Source organism: Nelumbo nucifera, chromosome 1 (assembly GCF_055504915.1).
Source record: "Nelumbo nucifera cultivar China Antique chromosome 1, China Antique-T2T, whole genome shotgun sequence".
Classification (NCBI taxonomy): domain Eukaryota; kingdom Viridiplantae; phylum Streptophyta; class Magnoliopsida; order Proteales; family Nelumbonaceae; genus Nelumbo; species Nelumbo nucifera.
The window spans coordinates 46,407,407-46,430,605 of NC_142649.1; the positions used below are offsets into that span (position 1 = coordinate 46,407,407).

Sequence of the window (23,199 nt, forward strand, 5' to 3'; positions counted from 1 at the left end):
GGTTCACAAAGTTCTTGATGGATGGATGTTGCTAACTACTTCTCTAACGCCTAATCTGCCAATTTATTACCATGGTTGAACTTAGAACCGAAACCGACCCAAACCGACCAGGTCAGTTTTGCATAACACAGGGTCGATTTCGATTTCAATTTCAGGTAATCCGACCAAGTTGGGTCGGTTGGAAAAATCTCAGTTAACTGACCCAACCCAACTCGTGAACAGCCCTAGTTGCAGAGAGGGAGAGCAGTAGTAAGCTAAGATGGACATCACGTGGGAGGAGAGGGGTTGGGCAGAAACTTGGAAGTTAGTTACAGCTGGGGCTGAATTAATCTGAATTAGTTGAATTAGTGGACATGATCGGACAGGTCAAAGTGGAACATATCATCTACATACGGTGTAACAGATCCAGACTTTGATATAAGTTTGGGTTTTTCGCTTCCTTTATTTTGGACTCTTGGAGGATAGCGAGCTGCGAATAGACTCTTGGGTTTGTTGAGAATTTGAAATCTATTTTATTTTTGTGAGAAATAATATAATGACCAGTGTTTTATTTCAAGGATAATTTTGACATTTTCAAAAATATTAAATGGCACGTAAGATCACATGATATACATAACTGAGGGTCACTAAATTGTCGCATTTCAAAATTTTAAACACTAGATTATCGCATTTTAAAGTTTGGATACTAAATTGGCACTCGACCTGAACCTGAAGTATAAAATACCTATCGAGAATTTTCCAAATAAAGCTCGTCAGTCGTTTACCCTGAAATTTTCAACAAGAGCAGAAGTTCTGGACTCTTCATTGAAAATTTGTAATGATAGTGTGCCACGAGGGTGAAAGAGATCTTGGGCCACCATTAATCCGGTTAATTTCACGGACTCGGCTTCACCCATCTATCAAATTCTTGTAATTTAAGATCCAGAGTACCAGTCCTACCAAGATTAGGCCGTTTGGCTATTACGCTCTAGTAATCAACCCGTCCTAGATATCTGACCCATGGCAGGAGATTGTGCATATTTACAAATTGTAATTTGTTGACCAGCTCAGATTGATCAGTACCCAAGACGCTGTCCAAGATCATCCAAACCATCTGTTTGCAGAACATGCCAAGCAAGACCATCGGTAACTTGACAGTTGAAAAACTCTGACATCCTTCGTTGATTATGATTTATGAGAGGCCACTTGTTAATATGTAAAGACAATAAAGACAGAAAAACAATAGAGCAAGCCAAATATTTTCTTTAATTCCTTTTCTTTTCATTCCATTTTCCCCAAGACAGCTCCTTACCATTACAATCTGAATTCGGGGCAACCCTTGAACCGTTTAATACATGAACCAACAATTTCCAACTGTCAACACTACCGCCTAATAGTATACTTCCAGCACCACCATTTGACAACTAACAATCTTTGACTGTTTGAATACTTGAAACTTAATATTCTCTTTGCTTTTATCTACAGTGCCGTTTTCTGTTCTTTCCTAACTATTTGTCATATGGGAACTCAGCATCATTCTCGATGACTTTGAAAGGCTGGGGATGTCCACCCGAGCAATACAAGTTCCACATCTTAAAGTAGGCCCGCTCCAGATTCCTCACCTGAAATTTTGTTTATTCAAAACCTGATTACTATGAAGTTAACACCATTTTCAATATAGTGTAAAATGTGCAAGATCTGGACTTTTTTCACTTACCCAGCGTGCTGTGTCAAACAATGGGCAAGTCAAACGAACTGCCTTCAGTTTATTTGTAAGAGCCTGGAGCTTTGGGCGATTCTCCGCAAAAAATACTGCCTTATCCTCGTATTCTTTCATACTTCAGAAACACAACAGTATATAAAGACTAAGCAGGTCTTACTGATTTACAAATAAAAAAATGTGACAAGCATAATTATAAAGTCACCTGCTAACAATCATCTCTTCCCCAACTCCAGTGGCCAAACATAGTGAACCAGCAACCCTAGTTGCCATTTTCTCCAGAGGTAGTGTGATAATTGGCAAACCAGCCCATAGAACATCTGTGCCTGTGGTGTGTGCATTGCATAATGGCCTAACCATAACAAAAATGACAACGATCATTCATGTGGTTGCATGAATCTGTCTAATTAACAAAAATTACATTTTTTATCAATATCAATGAATTTTATTAAGGATTGAGAAATTACATAGAATTAACAAAAAATAAACAAATGAAGAGAATAAAAGTACAGTTTTCAAATAGATGGTAAACCAATGCCTTACAAAGATCACAAAACCAAATACTTCCCCAATAAGAAATATCACTATCTACTCTATATAAGTCATTTACAAAACAAATAATACAAAAAAATAAATATGCAGGTGAAGAGTAAGCTTACGTGTCAAGGAAGAGATCTGCTAAAGCACTGCGTCTGATATGCTCATTTTTCATAGCAACATCTGTGAAGATAATCTGGTCTGGCAGAACCCCCTTGGAAGCGGCATCTAAGCATGCCAAAACCATTTCATAAGATAATTTATTATCATAGGAGGGAACAATTGCAGGTACAATTCCTGATAAGTACAAGCTAAAATATTTATATACTTCAAAATTAATAAACTAGTTGTTGAAGGCATTTTCTTAAATCCAAATAATATTTAAATAATTTATAATACAAATAAGTGGGTTGGCTAGTCTTCTAGCTAATCATCAAAACTAAAAAACAGGTGTCCTGAATGGGAGTTCCCTCTCTTTAAGTGAGAGGGATAGGTGTTGCATTACTACCCCACTCCCTATTTAAGCTCCTTAAGGGGAAGCTAGAGACTCTCTTCCCTCTACGGAGAAAATTGTGTCTCAAGAGATTCTTAAGAAAAACCAAGATAAGGAGAGAAGAAAGAGAAGTTATCAAGGTAAAACAGGGAGAAAAAGAAATCTCACTAATACAGGTAAGAAAAGTAAAGTCCTCTCCGTGAATACTTCCTATATGTCTTCTGCCATGTATCCTTAATCCTCCCTATTTTACTTGTACTTTTAAAAAATGAAATAGATGGAAATAAAGCATCTGCAACCAGGTCCTTTTACTTGGTTGATTTTGGTCCCTCTATCAAGACAAGTTAGGGATTAAACCATCTACAGTCTAATTCCTAAGGGCTGATTATGGTTCCCTTCAAACAAAAATGAACAGAGGGATAAAAATCGTCTACAATCAAATATTCAACTTGATTCCCTTCAAACAAAAACAATCCATATGATTCCCTAAATGGGCCTTACCCAAAATAATAAAACCTCAACCACTTGATTGAGTGAATTATGTTGCATAAGAATTTATTAAAATTTTCACACCAACACTAGTTGAAAGACCACTACATCCAACTGACTTACATGCTCGAAGCCTCATCTCGCCTGCAGCTGGGAATCTAAGAAGCCAGAGAGCACTGTTGGGAACACGCCTCAAAATGTTGCACCTAAATAGTAAGTAAAAGGCAAAAGTTACTCATGAGATGAAGCATACACCTGTAAAGCCACAAATCTAGTGTAAATATGCTCCCTACTGAAGTTACCATGTATCAAAGATCTCAGGGTCCATTTTGTATAGCTGATTGAAGCATGCAAATATGAATTTGTCTTCAGGTAATCCATAATCTGACCGCTTGTGCCGGCAAATTGGATCCAAAACATCACGATTTTTCTGAGAAAATTTATAGCAAGAAACATAAATCACAAAGCATAACAAACAAAATAATTAGAAATGGAGAATCTATACCAAGAACCAGGGAGACTAACTTGTTTATAATCATTTACAAAGTAACAATGAGGAAGATGGACAAGCTTCTCAGAATAAATATGTGCAAAACGGGTAGGTGAAACAAACTGCAATTGAAGAAACAGGTCCATTAATACAGAAACAAAGACCAATATGTTCTGAAGAAACTGAAAAGGCTAAATTCTGGTTCCCACCTCATCTGTGACCAAATAATCTATGTAAGTTGCACCTGTTGTTCCAGGGAAACCCATGTATGAAACCTGGATAGGTGCAGGTTGCATTGCAAAGATTTCATTCCTTGCACCCTGCAGAATGAGCATTGGAGGGTCATACACTCGGACCAACTCAAGAAGTCAACAGAAAAAAAAAACCCTAGGGAAGCATCAATAAGATACCAAAGGTACATAAACGATTAACAGGTACCTTGGTATAACCATTAAGGTTAACTAGAATATGTATTTTATCCTCGTTAATCAGCCTTGCAATCATATCAGATGACATGGCAGACACATCAACAAAGTGCTCAGCTTCAGACTGGATACGTTGCCTCCATTCAGTCCCATCATTCTGGCTCAAGGCATAACAGAACACCTGCAGTTCCAAATTGTAGATATTTCAGAATTATGACAAAAAGAAAGAACAGACTTCTCGAGAAGAAAGCAAATCAAAACTCCAGGACTGGAAAGGGAAAGTCTTATCAGCAAACCTCAACATTTTCTCTATTGTGCATGCCAAATACAGAGCCCATAAGATGTGACAGTGGGTGGTTACCAAAGTCACTGCTCACATATCTGGATAGACCAGTGTAAAGTCCATCACATAATGAAAATATAGTATATGAAAAAGTCTAGGCAACATATCTCATGTCAAAACTTACCCAACCCTTAATCGCCCATTTCTACCATCACTCTTTATAGGTACTGGAGGGGAATGGCTAAAGGGAGGAAGTCCATAACGAGATGCAATCAGGGAACAATGTGCTGCATACTTACGACTGCAAAACAAGAAAGAACTATGATTAAGAAGCTGAAAACCTTTTTGACTATATCACTGCCATGATAGGAATCATACCTGATTTCCAATGCAAGCATTGGATCAATTGGATATGCAATCGCATGGAAAGGCTGTACACTTGGAAGAACAGACATCTGAGAACAGAGAATGAATGCAGTGAGGGAGATAAAATAAAAAAATAACCAGATATAGAAAAGTAACAGGAAAGGAGAAATGGGGAATCAAACAAACAGCAGGCTGCAAACCTTTATTTGCCTTCTAATAATCCCTTCCACTTCAATGAACTTTTTCTCGCGGTCCTCCCAATCACAAACACACTAAATTCAACCAAAATACTTGTTTAACCATTATAAAAGTTAGGTAGAGCAAAAAGTCATGCATCTATAAGTGTTATTGATGAAACAAACTAACAGTTACAAATAAAGAAATCGATACTATACTAGAAAATTATATAACAGAAGTATGCAATAGCATATGAAGTAGTGATCAAACAGATTGGCTTTTGATACAAAGGCAACCAAAAGAACCAATCAGTAAATCCAAAAGTTGGCCCAAGTACCAACCAGAAAATAATCTGTGGGTCTCACCCAAAAACCAAATAACCAATAGAAAATCAGGATTATATTTTACATAACTCGGCTGCATGATAGAAGAAAGATACATCCTTCTCTGAAAATGTGACCATGCATACCCAAAAAATGCAATATACATGGTTCAACATTTTTTTCTCCCACTCCAACAAACATATATTTGATTCATATTCAAAAAAAATATTTTAGAACTAGTTGTCAAAAATATTAAACAAAATTTATTAGAACTAATGACCAATGCATTGACTGAAGATCCCAGTAACCTGAACCAAACCGGTTAGTTCAGTTTCAGTTAACCTATTAAATACCATGGTTAACCAAACCAACCAGTATGCGTGTGTGTGTGTGTATAGATTTATAATATACATTATAAATATAAAAACCAAAAAACCAAACCGGCCAACCAGTTAAAAATTGATTCAGTGTTGATTCTACCCTCTCCCAATATCATCCTATCCACCAGCTCTAAACAAGAAGTCTCCAAGGCTTTCAAAATAATAAGTCATATATCGTTTCCCATTACAAAAGGGGCCTCCCTAAAAGATGGGCTCTACATCACTTTTCCATCTATCATCTCATAACCCTAGTCAACCATACAACTATTGAAACTGTAGGGTCTTGGACACACATTGAATAAACATGGAGGTGTGAGGAGTCTTTTATCACAGCAATAGATCTAGCACTCCCTAATTTTTATTGAAGGATGGAGCTCCATTGCTATATTCTGTATAACGTATACACCCTTATAATTGCCACTTTCTTAAGAAAAAATAAAAAAAGGCAACTTTCATCCATCTCTAAGACCATTAAAACTAAAACTGTCCAGAGGAAGCTGACAAGCCAGAATTGAACAATAAACATTAAGCATAAAGGTCAGTCTCCAAAAGTAAAACCTAATAAAAGAAAGACTCGATATAATAATTCAACGTTGTCACCAGACTCGATCATTAAGAACTTTAGGCTCAGTAAGGCTCAGTTTGGAAGGAGTACAAATACAAATATGTAGAGTGCAAAACCTTTTAATTTGTATTATTTTGTATGTATTTGCACTCTACATATTTGTATTTGTACTCCTTCCAAACTGAGCCTTAGTTACAAATGCCATTTTGTCCAGCATATTTACATCTAATAGAAATGCAACAATATGCAAGTTTATTTGAATTTCTCATGTCCACCAAGTGCATATGTTTCGATTCCAGCAACATTGCTTATGCCCAACTTCCAAAAACTGCATTAGGTTAATATGAGATCGTCTTAAAATTAAGGCCACGATATGTACATAATGTGTCAGATTGTACCTGCAATGTGTGTAAAAGGTTACAAGTAGCTTCTGGAAAATCAGGTCTTAGAAGTAATGCCTGCTTGTAGCTCTTTATAGCTGCTTCCACATGTCCACTGCAAACCACCCAAGTTCCAATTATGAAAAAATATGTTCATTAACAATACTTCTACAGTTTTAGAAAGATGGCACATCTGGAAAGAGAAAAAAAATACCTATCCTTATAGGCTGAAGCCAGATTTGCATGCGCTTCAGCCATAGTTGGCCGAATGGTAACAGCTCTTATGTAATCTTGGATTGCTTCACTAACTCTACCAATCTCCTTGTATGTGTTGCCCCTGTTTACAAGCCCATCAGCAGCTAGAGGATCTATCCGAAGAACTTCATTGTAGCAAGATATAGCATCCACATAGTTTCCCTGTGATTGAAAAACGATTACATCACTGACTAGGAATTAAACAAGAAGTTGAGGACAAAGGACTATTAAGAACAGGGAACCATAGAAATATCTTTTTAATCATTAACATTAACGATGTTAGAAATATGCAAGTAGATGTGCAAAATATGATAAATAGAAATCTTTCCCATAAGAGAAGATTATCCTACAGTCATACACTCAACTGAACTTAAAGTAGAACTAAATTCACCCACTTCACATTGAAATCTATATGGGAAGGACATATCTTTTTTTTATCAATGGGAAGGGCATATCTTTCATTTAATGTTAAAAACACTTCCAAAGTGACACTAGTACCTGTTGTTTATATATTATTGCTAAATTGCTGTAAGGAGCAGAAAGTCCCGTTGTAACAGACAATGTTGCCTTGTAACATTGAGCAGCAGCATTCATCATGTTCCTGTGTGTCCAGGAGAAGGAAAAATTTTCATTGTGAATCGATGCCCCAACAAAAACATGTATAATCATTAAAATTCAGAATAAGATAAATGAGGATGCATACAATTCCATATATATGTTGCCAAGGTTGGTAAGAGCTTGTGGATGATTAGGTTGTAGAGAAAGGCATGCCTTCACAAAATAATAGAAACATAGTCAGAATAAAGAACAGAGAACATAAAACCAAAACCAAAAAAAAAACTCACTCGGAAAAAAAAAGAAAAAAAAAAACACAAGAAAGGGAACAAGAACCAACACGATAGCAATGAGTTGCTTCATCAACTCTGCCAGCATCTTTCAGTGCATTACCCTTTCGGTTGCAAAAGAAATCCATCAAAGTTTTAGCTTGTTAGTGAAAATTGCAGTTATCAAAATCAAGCAAATCAGTATCCATATTGTATTCTGGTAAGGGAATAAAACCAACCAAATTATTGTATGCCTCCAGGAATCCAGAATCACATGTGAGGGCTTGCTTGTAATGGAGAATTGCCAAATCCAACTGACCTTGCTCATAATATAAGCTAGCAAGATTGCCTGCATCACATTAAATGATTAAAACATGGCATCAGTCTAAGCATCATTGAACCAAGTTATGTAGCTATTCTTCTTTTACAAAGGGAATCTTAATTAATTAAAACATACATACATGTTTTATGTATGTACGTATGTATGTATGGATAAAGATGTCAACCATAAACAGGGTGCATTGGGGTAAAAGTCAGGCAATCCTAAAGCCCAAGTGAACATCTGGATAAGCAATTTATAACATTTTTAAGTTTACTCCTTTTCATTTTGGTTTCTTCTTTTCCTTTTTCTTCTTTTGTGTTTGCATCTTTTGGGGGTGAATACCTCCAGATTAAGATATAGTAGTGCCAAGTGGCACCATGACCTTTGTAGATCAAATTGCTTATGCACCCTAGAATATGAAGAATAAAGTTGATCACAAAATGTACCAAAAGCCATTGCATAGTCTGGTCTCGCCTGAAGAGAACGCTGATAACACATAATAGCCTCTTGAGGCATTCCCAAGGCCTGTCAAAAGGCAAAGAAAGATCTTATTTTTATCCAGAAACCAGATGGCATTTGCCACTAGGCAGTCATATTGGCACAATAAATATTAGCTTACCTTGTAAACATTTCCTAGGTTAAGGTAAGCGTCAGCAAACGATGGCTTCAGCCTAACAGCTTCCTGGAAATCGAAGAAAAAAAAAATCAATCAAATGGAGCAGTCGGTATAAAATATCAGCCTTCAAAATAGAATGTACTTGTACTAACAAGGACATGTCCAGTATGAGCTAAGATTTTTTATCAACAAGTGACAGAGAAAAACAGGTAAAATATTAAATTACACCATAAGAACTTGGTCTAGAAAAACCAACCAAACCCAGTCCTCCATAAAGGCATTCCCCACAAAAATGTAAATTTACATTATTCATCTCCTTTAAAGGCATAGATGTTTCCTTACAGAAATTCCCCTATTTACCTGTGCTTTTAGCCAAGTTATCAGCCAATTCTTTGGTTTATCTTCTGATGACGAGATGTTTACTAAAGACACAAGGAACTTAGCTTCTCTAATCAAAAGACTCATTTTCAATGGTCCATCTTTCTGTGTTTTAATAATGAGTTGAGAAATCACCTTCCACCTCATACCAGTTGTTTTTCTATTAGCAACTTGAAAGTTTCATTTACGGAATCAAGGAATGCTTTATGAACAGCATTTTCCAGACCAACCCTCAATTTAGACACTAGCAACTAGCCACCTAATACAGTTTTTCATTATATTGCACTTGGCATCAACCCTCAATTTAGACACTAGCAACTAGCCACCAATTGAAAGTGATCAGCATCTCCTACGCTAAACACTCTGACTCCGGAATATCTCCATATTGCTACAGTCCTTACTTGCAAGGTTTAAAATGTTGGTGTCAGTGGAAATATCACTCATCCAAATATAAGAAACATGTCGGAAATATCATATGGGAATATTGCAAAAATTATAGACATGGTGGAAACATTGTAAAATATGCATAATATAGATTGATATTTTATGAAATGATAAAAGAAACATAGGCACACCCTTTTAAGTTACTATCTTGTTCCAAATCACTAAACAAAGCTAAGAAACTAAGCTTATAGACAAATATGTTCAAATGTTGCCCTGTAAACTTTAAGATTCAAAGTTTCATGATAGAATGAGTTAAAACAAAATTTGAACTCATAGAAAATACCAAATAATTTATTACACAAAGAAAAAGGGGCCGTTTGGCAAGTCTTTTTGGGAAGATCTTCTGGTAGCTCTGACAGTCAAAAGACGCATTGAGCTTTTGCATTAAGATCTGAGCAGCCTGAAGCCCCTTTGGTTAAGGCATGTCTTTTCGCGCATCTTTCCACGTGAAGACGAATAGAAGAAAAAACAACACAAAATCTCCTTTTAGAGCTTCCCGAAAATTGCCCAATTTAGGCTTCTTGCATCTTTTCGGCACATCGGCTTTTGGCAGCTAGATCTGCCACAAACCAAACGGGAAAAGACCGAATCCGGTCTGCTGGCTTGTAAATAGCCGATAGACCGAACAAAAAGACATGCCAAACGGGGCCTAATATTTAACTTCATGCTCGAAATGAATATTGAACTAGCTATTGATCAAAAAAAAAATGAATATTGAACTAGCTCAAAGTGGTAATCACATAAGTTAGGCAGGCAATAACATTGTTACGCCACACATCTACAATATTATCACCAACTTATGTTATAATACCATCTCTTACACTCCATATAGTGCTGGTAGTATTCACCATGGTTTTCAAAACCGAACCGGACTGGACGGTCGGACAGGAAAAAACGGGAACTAATCACCTGACCGGTTCCTTTTTACCCCCAGAACCATCTTTTTGGCCAAAAACTGTTGATTTAATCAGCAAACCACTGACCTAGGCGGTCGAACTGCTCGAACCGTCCAGCGGTTTTTGGCCGTTTTTTATTTTTTTTATTTCTTTTGTTAGAATGGGTCATTCGTTCGGTTCGAATGGTTGGACCATTCAACCCAAGAACCGAACCCTTGAACAGTTTGTTGTCAAGTTCAGTTTGAAAAACCTAGGTGTTCACTGAAGACCATGTATGTCATGGAAACTATCTCTTGTACTCCACATAGTATTGGTAGTGTTCATTGGGGAATATGTTGATTCCGGTGAAATTTGTGTTGATGCTCATGGAAATGGAAATATGTCATGGAAATATTAGGGAAATTAGGGACATTTTTAAACCATGTTTAACATTTATCATAACTGGAACCGACCAACTTCATTTTAAAACCAACCACTTTGGGTCAAATCGATTCAGTTTAGTTGGTTTGGTCAGTTTATTCTATTTTATGAACAGCCCTTTAGCATTAGCTATGCAAATAGACTCTTTTGGCTATCTAAGTATATTACAGAATGCTCTCTAATAGAAGCTTTTTTTTATCAGCAATACAAAAATTGATCCATTAGATTAAAAAAACATATACAACAAGAAGTTGTGGGCAGAAAACAAGAACTAATACAAGTTTAGAAGAATTAATACAAGTTTATATTTGTATTTCTTATTCACATTTTATAGCATCAGAAGCCAAAAAGTAAAGAATATTCCCAACCCATACTGAGATTGCCAAATATGTTTTGGCTTTCAGCTTGGTACATTATTGTACCTAGTCTCAAATGTTAGAATGCATCTGCAACACGAATATGACATAGCTGTATGATTATTCTTGAATTATTTATTTCTTACATAGATAGTGTCTTGTTTTATTCAGCTCATGTTTACAACAGATAATTGTTCTAGAATTATCCTATTGTTACATGCATTTTCTCTGTGTTTTAAGTCCTTTTTCTTAGTGTTCTTTATGCCTCAATTGTCGGTGTCTTTAGTATTTGAGGGAGCAGCAGAGATTAAAGAACAGTTATGGTTTTCGTAACTCTAGAATTACTGGGAAAAAATATGATGTCTTTATCTGAAATATTTCTTAAGAATTTCTAGTTTTTTTATGAGTAATTTCTAGTTATCTTTTACACCACTAGAAAAATCCGAAACAATCTTACAGCTTACAAGATGATTTACAATACAATTCAATTCAAACCCCTTACGACTTACAATCTGATTACTATTTTCAGAATAATGGCTGAGCTAGCAGGATATCATTCACCAACAGTGTAAGTTTGCCAGTCTGTCGAACACCCAAGCAGTATGATCAAAAGAAATAGACACTTTTCATTTTCATTTATAGAAATTAAAAATTAATAATAATAATAATAATAATAATAATAATAAGATCATAATCCAACCCCCAGTAAAAGACATATAATCAAGATCAAGAATCACATACCTTATAATACTGAAGGGCCCTGTTAAGATCTCCTGCCTCCATGAAAAGGCCAGCAAGATTTGACCATGCAATAGCAAAAGTTGGTTGTATGCGGAGAGCCTCAAGATAACAATTGTAAGCCTATATAGAAATTAAATGGAAGCACAGATATTATACCAAGAAATTAATCAAGTCTAAAATGATAATATTGAACTTCAGAAATTTTAGGATTAAAGAAACATTAACCAATTGTGTAGCCTGCCCCTCTATATGGCCAAATCAAGCAAAGCTGATTATATCAAATTACAGAAATCTTAAGTCTCACAAAATGACAAAACAATGAATAATTAATATTGTACAGAACAAGCCCCATACCAAATGCATGCATGAATAAAAGTACGACCTACTTTTTGGTATCTTAAATTATAGTAATAGCACATTAAGAGTAACTATTGCAAGCAAAAGTGCCCACTAGAATCAAGTTAAAGGTGAATCAACCAAGACTACAGTTTTACCAGTGATGGAGCAGAATCTTTTATTCGGTAATGCAAATGCACCCAAATGCAAGTATCTCACAGTATTAGATTTAAGGATACAATAAAAATCAAACACTTGTATAAGTATCATTAATAAAAAAAAAAGCCCAAAATACTTAAAGTCAAAATAATTTACAACTTGAACAGAACAGCTGAAAACTTCCTGGGAAATGGATTATTTGCAATAAACCGCAGGAAATCCACAAAAGAAGGGAAAGCACTTCGTAGGAAATAAATTATTTGCAAGAGAACAGACAAAGAGACTTTGAAATGCTAATAAAGATCAATTTTCATCAGAAGTAACCCAGAAAATACTTCAATCAATGCCAAAATGATCTTTAAAACAACGAATTTCATTCTTTCGAAACAACAAATGGATGTGGTGATAATTTGGAAAAAACAAATATGTATGTACCACATCCATCATATCACCCCCCCCCAAAAAAAAAAAACAATTGCATATAAACTCAAGAGGGGAACTATAAGAAAGTATAAAGATCTTCAACTACGTTTCTTTTAACTTACTTCTTGGACTAACCCTTGCGCTTTCATCAGATTCCCAAGATTACTGTGTGCATCAACCTAATGCCAAGTTAACAGATTATTGTTAACAGAGTCCCCAAGAATGATATAGACAGTAAAAAATAACTAATATGATGCAAGACTCTACCAAGCGAGGATTTAATGCAAGAGCCTGGCGACAACACTGGGCTGCCTCATTAAGTCTTCCTTTCCTCATGTAAGCACTAGCCAAGTTTGACCATGCATCACAGAAGTTTGGGCGAAGCTGCATAAAGTAATACTACTAAATACATTTCTCAAGACAATACAAACAAATAATTCCCCAAAAAATTCAAAACCAATAAACAATACATTTATGATCATCAAGCAACATTGTCCACACATGTGAGAAAAATTTCATCTATGTACTGTTCTGTCAGGCAGTGTTATCAAGGTGTCAACCAGTTACTAATAACTGGTCCGTCAATGCTTACTTAGCACAGTTGCTTGGGATAACTAAGCATTGACTAGGTTGAATAGCTGATTAACAACCAGTCAACCTAGTTAACCATAAGTTATTTTAAAGCTTTATTGGTTTTTGTTTGTTTATTATTAGTTGCTTTAAGCATTCAATGCTTTATTTTTTTTATTACTATATTATTTTGAAGCATTTAGCACACCCCAGATAGCAAGGACAAGGCTTAGATGATGATGATAATGATGATGATGAGTTGCTTTAAAGCATTCACAAGGGCACAAGATCAGCAATGACATATATTATATGGCGAAAGAAAAACAGTTGAATTCCTTCAAAGTTGTTTTCAGCATAGTTTATCCAAACTTATTTTGATATGGATAAGAAGGTTGTGCACCTTATGATAAAATTGGATTGTATGGATTACAAAAGGCAGGTAAATGAGTTCTTAAAAATTGTAAAACCAATACCTCGGTCATTTTAAAATTGAAAAAGGTTTATACATGTCTCAAGGAGTTATTACAGGAAAGAAACCATTTTCTTTTTTTTATCTTTTTCAGTCAACTCACTTAGCCTAACAATAGTTATTGTCAATAAAAATTTTTCTCGCCTCTAAACATATTAGTGCATTTAGTTACAGATCAAAATGGGCTCTTCTATGCTCACAATTTTTAAGGTCACCTCATAATCTCACATGTCATTATCCAGACAATCCCATAGGCTTATGCTTAGTTTCTTATCAAATTAACATAGCTATTGTTATTGATCAAAAAAAATGCTAGATATTTTTTTTGATGAATAAAAAACAAGATAGATATTGTTTACTTAAACATGGAAGTCCCACAGAAGGTAATCTGACAGGTGGAATCCAAAGATCATCCTTTTCTTATATCAAAATGTTTGAACAAATTTCCCTTTCTGTGATTCACTCAGCAATTTTAATGGATACTTGGCATATTTCTTAATGCCTCTTTGTTTATGGATTTCATCAAGAACATAGTATTGTGAGTCCAGCTTTTAGAAAATCCTTTGGGACATGTTTTTCAATTATTGATACCACTGCTCCATAATTTTTAGTAATAAAATAAAATTCATTAATGAAAGAAGGGATACAAGGAAAACCAGAAGTTACCCAAGAGAAAAGGAAACAAGAAAAGTCAAAAAACCTCTCTCTCATCAACACAAAAACCCACCATGCGATAGATAGATATCATATACCAATTTACCAACCAAAACCAACAAACAAAAGCACCAAAAAACACAACCATACCCCATAATCCATCTTGAATAGCAACATAACCCAACCATCTAAGAGAAGCAGAAATAAGCAAACCCCTATCTTCCCAGTAACATCCCCACAGGATCAAAAACAAACATAAGATTCCCTTCTTTTGGCCTTCCCTGTGTTTCATCACCGTTTTATTTGGTTCAATCTCAATTAGCCCTCATTTTAATCTAAAAAAGAGCCAAAGACAATTGACACCGAAACAGGTTGACGCTTGTTTTGATTCTTGAATCTTCTGACTGGATCATCCTTTCTGACCCCCAGCAAATCCCTAGTTTCCTCATTAATCTTTTCCGATTCCAACACTGTATTCTTCTCAAAAAGCTGTTCTGCTTCCAAAATTTCATCCTTATCAATGTTGTATCTTGTGCATCCATCAGGTAACTGTCCATCATTAATATCTTTATGTCGAACTATTTTCTTCAATGCCACCGCCGGACTCTCTCAAGGGTAGTGAGTGTCTTGTCTGTCTTCCAATTCTTTGAATTTCTTCCTAGCAAACTCCTCTCCTCCCAATATAAATATTACAAGAGCTTTGCTTACTTCTAATTCTATAGTTCAATTTTCCTTCAGCCCCTCATTTGAACTTTTCTCACTTCACAAAACTTTGCCATGGTCATCATTCCCAGCCTTGTTAACAATGATCTCATTATGAAAACACTCATTGATGCCAACCCTGCACTCTTCTATCTGTCTACCTCCCCCTTCCCCATCTTTGTCTACATTTTCTGCCATCTCTAAATTTCCAACAAAACCCTTGTTCCTGTCAAGTTCCTTCCCTGCGTCTAACCTGTCTTCTGTTTCAACGACTCCAACCTTTTAACCCATCTCTTCTTTTCCCCCTCTCCAACCTTAACTACAATCTCCTTTTCACCCCCAACAACTCCTTCCTTACCATTTGCCAAGGCTACTTACTACTCACATAATCATATCTGATGTTTACCCCTTTTCCAGGCAATAAACTATTACCATTTGTTCCCAACATGCCTCTTATTCAGGGCACTCTTCCTTTTGTTGCATCCCAACCTCCTCTTTTAGTATCCTTTCCTCCTCTCCATAATTGCATCTTGTGGTATACCAAACATACCCATGCTCCTTTATTTTCTTTTCTCGTACACAACAATTTCTAGAAAACAACATTGTGACACCAACTCTGGAGTTATAAACCTGCACCTTCAGAGCAGAAGCAGTAGTACAAACAGACCAATTAGAGCACTACGTAAGGCCCAAATTAAGTACATGAAAAAATACCTATCTGATGTTATGATACAAAAATAGATTTTGTTATCTGGATTTGTGTCAGTAATTTCTTCCTTCTCTGGTAGATTTCAATCCCCACCCCACCTGGCAGAATTCAGGTGTCTAGAAAGAAGAAGAAGCATGGCTAATTTCATTACAGATAAACGTACAGAATGTGAGCTAACAGGTATTACATGGTAACAACTGGTACTTGGACTCCATATACAGTTGTATCATAGAGGTTAATCTCACCATAAACTGATGACTGAAAGGAAAATATTAAGAATATCCTATAAACTGGAGCTATATGCAGTTATCTATACAAAAACCTAAATGAGCTTTTTACCCTGGCCTCCAACCTCCCTTCCCTGGGACACGGGAACCCTCTAATTTGTTTGATGCATGACACAGGGATTTGAACTGCTAATCCTAAGCTCTGTTTGCTCTGTCTATAGTCCTTCACTCTAAGGAGCAGAAATTTTCCTGCTAATTGTTTTTTGTGAACACGCACCAGCAAATGTTATCTGACTTACAGTATCCCCTTGATGTTGATATGTGATTTTTACATTGACAATTATTTTTTTATCTCCATTAGTACAAAGGTGCGTGACTTGGTTCAATGACTAGATATCTCAAGAGTCAAGAGTTAGATAAGACGGGGGAAAATCAAATATAACAAGCAACAGTTAATGGATTATTAGCAATTTAGCATTTCCATTAGATGCATCAACTCATCCCAGATATATCAATAAATACTGGAACGATTAAATTTAAAAGAAAATTTTGGAACAATTTAATTTGATTTCTTGCCTCCTAAAATGTCTATTTTATACTTAATAACATGAAGGTATCCAATGATGCTAGCGTTTTCAATAAAAAAAACTAAAAAAAAAAAACCTATCCAATAATGCAACAAAAACAGGAATAGACTACCCATTTACTGGATTTATACCCTACGGGAGCATACATACCTCAATAGCAATTAAATAATAGCGGATTGCAAGATCAATGTTGCCCTTCTCCTGCATTGAGGAAAATATTTATTATTAGAACCCAGACAAAAAATTCAACATTAATGATATGCCTGGTGATGGTAAAACCATAAAAGTGGTACCAATAGTTACCTTCCAAGCATTTGCCATATTCCCAAAACACTCGGCAAAATGCGGCTCAATCCGAAGAGCTTCTTCATTTTTTGCAATGCACATATCAAAATCATGCAACTGGAAAAAAATGGCAAGACATATTTAGATAAATTTGAAAATCTCCATGAACCAGATGCAAATTTGAAAGTTCAATTATGTGCAATGACACCCAGATACCATTACAAGGGTGCTATATCGTGTTGGATACTTCAATTTTTAGTGTAAATTTTGTATCTGATACCATATCCAGTTGTGTCCTTGCCATATCCAGGTAACATAAATTATGTGGCAAAACATCACTATGAACTAAAAGAAAAGACTTGTGGCTAGAAAAAGCTTTCTTATAACAACCTCATTGTTAAAAAGAAATGTAATTTTTTATTAATATATCCAATGTTCAAAATACCAGATTGGGCATAGAACCAGAAAAGGGAGAGGTTGATGGGTCAGAGGTTTCAGCCGTGGTCAAACCGGAGTCAAACCCTGATGACATAATATATCACATATATAGTTAAACACTATATATTATTATGAAAACATCACTTAAAAAATTACCTGATAGTGAATTGCACCCAAAAGGAGAAGATTATCTGTTCGTCGTGGGTTTCGCTCATACACAGCATTGCTGTGTTCCAGTGCCTGTTTATAGTTGCCAGCCTTGTACTTCTGATGAGCAAGGGCCAATAGCATGTCTTCATCAACTACAACATAGAAACAGTAAAAAGTGTTATTCAGAAACAGTTGAAAAATCTGGCAAGTTTGAATCTTTTAAGCACAAAAGTAACTAGTAAGCAGTAGAAGAGTAGCATAACACCAAATGCCCAAAGATCTACTACCTATTGTGGAGAGTCAAATCCACTTGTACTAAAACCACAAGATAAGAAGTTAACATTGGCAACCATCAGACATGGATTATTATTTCACTTTTCTTTTTTTATTATATTATCAATAACCAGATCACAGGGAGAGAGAGAGAGAGAGAGAGAGAGAGAATCATCTAGCTGCCCTGCTAAGAGGTGCACCTAGAAAAAAACTTTCCATTGAAAACATTACAACATAAACTACAACTGTAGCAAAGTATAACAGGCAAAAGCAATCTCCTTCCCTAAAACTAAAAGGGATGTGCACCCTAATATGCATATGCCCTCTCCACCCCTCTAGCATGCTAGACTTGGTCAATATCTGTACCCATCTAAGCAATGTATTCATTTGAGATACATATATTCCCTTTGACCAACATAGCAAGATGAACACAGTAACCCTGCCTCACATATTATCACCCTGTATAATGAAAGAAAATAAGTAATCCTCAATCATTTTGCCTGCAACTTCTATTTATTTCTTCAAGGGGCAAGTTTGTCAAATTCTTTCAAATTACCAAATTCCAACATGAATATTCAGTTGATAGTTTTCTTGCATGCAATGGTATAACAGATTGATCCAAACTTGTTTCTGCTTCAATGATAGACAATAATATTAAATTTCACAAATAATATTTCATTTTTATCGATAAAGAAAGAAATAATTGTTGAGTGTATCATTTCATTTACATTATGGCTTTCTTGCATGCTATTAACTGACCGATCCAAATTTTCAAATTCTCTGCTGACTGCTATTACTGAAAAAAGCATGAACAATGTGAAATCATACAAATAACACTTCTTTCCCATAAGCAGTGTTTTAAAAGCGCAAGGCACAGAGGTCATTTTGTGCCTGAGGCGCAAGGCGCAAGGCAAGGCACAAAAATACAAAATAAATGCTAAAAAATCAAAAAAAATCAGCAAATTCAAAACAAATGCCAAACAATTCAAATAAAATAAAAAATATTAAACATAATATTAATAAAAAATTAAGTTTTAAAATAAATGTTTTAAAAAACCTATTATCTAAAATTAAAATACATAATTAAAGCATATTCAAATGAGAATTTAAAAATAAAATCAAATATATAAAACATTTTTTATCAATAATTTTGAAAAAAAATCATTAATTACAAATTTTAGGATACAACAAGAAGTTGTGAAAGAAATCAGCTTAGTAAGCTGACCCCAGACAGAATTACAAATGTGCCCAAACCATATGTGTTCTTTGAACCCCTTGCTTTGCTAAGCTATCTACCAAACTGTTGGCAGATCTCCTAACCCATCCCACCTGGATTGACATGTTCCTTGACATCCATTTAAATCTTCGGAAATCATTCTTCAAGCATGTAAAACCTCTAATCTCTATTTTCACTCAATTGCATTACTTCAAGTAGCTAATGTAATGTAAAACATATTACATTCCTAATTCTACGAGCTGCCTTTGTGCCACGCCCCTCGAGGCAATCCCAAACAAGTACGTGTTAGGGTCCTAAATTCTTAGTTCTCACACAAAACCAAATTGGGTACATTATTTGCACAAGATTTGGATTTGCAGGCATTTCTTCAACACTATGACTTGCACAATTGCACTTTATCCCTACCTTCATTTTTTCCCACATAAAGTGGAGGCCACTTGCACCTGAATACATATGCACCTATTTGCACTCCCCTCATTTGTTCATTTGCATTTCAATTCTCAAACAAATGGAGAAAAGTATAACTTGAAGCAATAGTAAACCAGAATTTGCACTTCCATGCATTTGCACCAGCACAAATGAAGACTGCAAATGTGTGTGTATGCATGTAGACTTTGAATTGTGAATCCCAGGAGTTTTGCCACAATTCTTCCTGTTGATCCATCTTCTGAATTTCATCACATTTGTCATTAGCATATTACCATTCCATGCATAAACATTACAATTTATCAGATCCATACCATTCCAATCAAATTGATTGGAACCTAGTTCCATACTTTGTCATTTTTCCTGTTTTCAAGGATCAAGGGTATTTTTTCTCTTTTAATAGATTTGGTAAAATAACTATTTATTTGTATTTAACAAAAAATAAATAATCATTTTGTTATTTAATAGTTATTTAAAGATCCTTTGAGTCTATATTCCATCAATGGTAGGTTGAAGAACCTATTATGCGTGAGTAAAATATCTTCAAATTCAAACTGGGTTATGTCATCCATTGTTTATATCATTGGCTCAATGGAGGATTGGGATCTTTTATTTTGGGCTCAAATATATATAATATTATATATATATATATATATATATGTTTGTATATATATATATATATATATTAATAAAATTCCTCAGTTAATATACATATTATATGATTCTCTTAATGAAATTTCTCAGTTAACTATCAAAGAAAATAAAAAAGGATCGCAATGGTGTTCACACAATGGAATCACACTAAAACTGGACTATCTCACATTCCCATAACCAATATGATCAAAATGGGTAAAATTCACGAGGATATGGGGATTCATGCTGACGATGGACAAGGGAGCAAAAGAAAGGAAAGAAACAGAAATGAGAAACTAAATAACTGATGCAAATGCTTCACTCAGAAGAATGACTACTTAGGGATGTGACTGGTTGCAGAAAAAAGAACATATTTTTTGTTTAAAAAACAAAACCCACCAAAGCAACATTGCACAACAACATAAATGGAAAACTTTTCTCCTGCCTGTCCAATATTTTTGATATCTACCTTTCCAATATTCATCCAAGACTGAAATGTTAAGTTGACCAAAAATGGTTGGCAAAGACTGCAGAGAAGGTTTTCCTCACTTAATGGTGGAAAACTTGAAATCCGGAAGATCTCAATTTCAAAAATTGCAGTTGAGTGACCATTTGACATAAATAAAACACATAAGAATCTTTGTGTTGGGCAGTTAAAAAACATATCCACCAAATAAGTGTGGTATTCATGTGCTTTGATGGATGAGTGGTAAAACTAGAAAGGACATGGTCTGAAGCTGTAGATAATCAAATTGTCGGTATAAGATCTAATTTACATTCGAAATGACGACAGGATTCAAGTGAACGTACAGAACTTTTTCAGCTTATCACTGCATTCTGAAACCAAAGGAGATAGAAGAATTAATACATAACAAGTGTTTTTCTTGCTGTAAATTCCCTGGTCTGAGTTACCAAATACCGCGGAACAGCATGCATGGATAGAAGAGAAGAATGATGTGAAACCCTAGAGAAGGTAAACCACTAAACCTGTTTTAGTGCATTCCTATCTCCACAACACGCAAGATAGAAGAGAAGATGAATGGAAATGGAAGTAGTAATTCTGATCATTCAAAATAAAATCAATGGCAAAAATCAGAAGAGAAAAGAGAAGGCCTTTACTCAAAAGATTTCATTTTTCATTATAACAGATGGTAAATTTCACAAGTAACAGTATTCATCGAATTCGATGATTTCAACATGAACACCAAGGCCCAAAATCTAACCAACAAATCCTCTCTCACAAGTTACAGCTTCAATAACGGAATACAATTGAAAAATAAAACCCTAAACAGCATCTACATCACCAGAAAACAAATCAAAACTGTATTTTCGAAGGGCAAATTGAAGAACCTTCATGAGTTTCAGCAGCCTGCTGCGACAGCTTGAAATTCACCGACGATTCCGGCTGCAAACTAAACAAATCATCACGATCGGCGTTGAACGGAACTCTTGGAAACCCACTCGGTCCCACCAGCTGCAGCTGCTGCTGCGGGGTCTGCTGCGGCTGCGGCTGCCGCGCATCGCTCTGCAACGAAAGCATCATCTTAAAGAAAAAAGAAGAAACCCAAGTGAATCAATGGCCGGTGAAGATCAAACAGAAACCCTAAAATCCGCCACGATCTCTCATCGAGAAGAAAGAAAACTCGAGGAGGAGATGCTCCTCGAAAGATTAAAAACCCCAACTTTTGCTTTTCGTCCTCCTTTCCTTTTACTTGTTGAATTGGATTCAATTAAAACTACGAGAGAGAAATCAGAGTCCCTCTCCTCGTCGAACTCTTTGTTTCGGCGCTTCTCTGCAGCTAAAAGCGACTTCACATTAGCATTAAACATCGATCAACTTTTTCACCATCCAGAAACCTTGACCGTCCATCTCTGAAATCGAATCTACCGCGTTAGATATCTGGCTACCGACTGTCTGTCGAACACGTGGCGAAGGAAGCCTTGAGCACGATAGCAAGGATGTACCCGGAAAAGAAGATTCTGGCATTCTACGCCATGTGATGAGGAATGTAATTCATCTACGCCGTTGGCTTCGGTTACCGGATCTATCTAGAATCTTCAAATTTTATTTTAATAGAAAAAAAGATCTGGAAACAGTAAATTATATTCTCTTTGCATTTTCCCCCCTCCATCCTTTTTGCGGAAGGGACGAAAGAGAGACGTGCGGTCACATTATACCACAGCACCTTCTCTTGTCGGGTAGTGGTGACCGTGCCGCAAGGGATATTAATCAGATCCGTGCATCGGCGGTTTTATAAAATTCCACTTTAGTATTCTGAATTTTGGATAGTATCAAATTAGTATCAGAAATTTTAAACGTGTCATTATAGTACCTAAACTTAAAAAAAATTGTCGAGTTATTTGTGAAAAATATCAAAATTAACCTTCAAAAGAAGATACTATTTATTGTCTTTTATCTTAAGACTAAACCAGTTGGTTATCTTCAAAGAAAAATAGAGAAAAAAACATGAAATGTAATAGAGGGAAAAAATCACTTAGAGCAAATAAATAATTAGACAAGAATGTGTTTCAGATCTAAAAGTAGAAGACAATGACTTCATTAGTCTAGAATCTCAAACACCTCAACTAATACAGTCTCAAGGTAGAAAACAATGAGCAATGTCTTCTTTTAAGGGTAGTTTTGGTATTTTAAACATATAATTGATGGTCGATTAATGGCAATGACCAACTTGACACTTCTTGAAAGTTTAGGTACTATAATGATATGTTTGAAAATTTGGGTACTAATTCGACACTAACCCCAAAGTTCAAGGTACTAAAGTGAAATTTTCGCTTATTATTATTTATTATAAGTAAAATTGAGGAATGTTATATAATTAAGGGAAATTTTCACTTTAGTACCTTGAACTTTAGGCTAGTGTCAAGTATCCAAACTTTAAAATGTGTCAATGTACCCAAACTTTCAAAAACTGTCAATTTATTCTAAAATCGTTAACAAATGTTAAGTGGAATGTGAAATGACACAAATTCCCTTTGGACATTAATGTTGCGCAAATTTGGTTGCTCCTTACTGGGATGACAATTCGAACATCGGTTGGCCA

The 23,199-nt window shown here is 35.4% G+C and overlaps 1 protein-coding gene across 3 annotated transcripts; it reads right to left on the bottom strand.

Moving 5' to 3' along the window:
• Positions 1-1,238: 1,238 nt before the first annotated feature.
• Positions 1,239-21,818, bottom strand: LOC104590901 (putative UDP-N-acetylglucosamine--peptide N-acetylglucosaminyltransferase SEC). 3 transcript variants are annotated; one of them, XR_016081353.1, is made up of 28 exons: positions 21,488-21,818; positions 17,575-17,720; positions 16,999-17,097; positions 16,846-16,896; positions 13,045-13,161; positions 12,900-12,956; positions 11,860-11,979; positions 8,628-8,690; positions 8,455-8,533; positions 7,926-8,035; positions 7,758-7,811; positions 7,566-7,633; positions 7,361-7,463; positions 6,822-7,024; positions 6,626-6,722; positions 4,983-5,054; positions 4,795-4,871; positions 4,601-4,717; positions 4,430-4,514; positions 4,147-4,314; positions 3,918-4,028; positions 3,744-3,830; positions 3,521-3,648; positions 3,342-3,424; positions 2,359-2,464; positions 1,905-2,098; positions 1,697-1,817; positions 1,239-1,601 (listed from the first exon to the last, which is right to left on the bottom strand). XR_016081353.1 is itself a non-coding variant. In XM_010249667.2 (28 exons), exons 1-28 carry the CDS (start codon positions 21,678-21,680, stop codon positions 1,488-1,490), a joined length of 2,976 nt encoding a protein of 991 aa, XP_010247969.1. In that variant the 5' UTR covers positions 21,681-21,818; the 3' UTR covers positions 1,239-1,487. The 3 variants fall into 3 exon arrangements, 2 of the variants coding, with proteins under 2 accessions (XP_010247969.1, XP_088752760.1); XM_010249667.2 differs by having other exon boundaries at positions 1,905-2,051; XM_088896634.1 differs by lacking the exons at positions 1,239-1,601; positions 1,697-1,817; positions 1,905-2,098; positions 2,359-2,464 and adding an exon at positions 2,492-2,533.
• Positions 21,819-23,199: the final 1,381 nt, after the last annotated feature.

Coding starts and splice junctions, on each gene's coding strand:
- LOC104590901 (XM_010249667.2), bottom strand. CDS start 21,680: ATGATGCTTTCGTTGCAGAGCGATGCGCGGCAGCCGCAGCCGCAGCAG. Junction 4,718..4,794: donor ATGCTTGCATTGGAAATCAG/GTATGATTCCTA, acceptor CTTGTTTTGCAG/TCGTAAGTATGCAGCACATT. Junction 2,052..2,358: donor GCAGATCTCTTCCTTGACAC/GTAAGCTTACTC, acceptor TGTTATGGTTAG/GCCATTATGCAATGCACACA.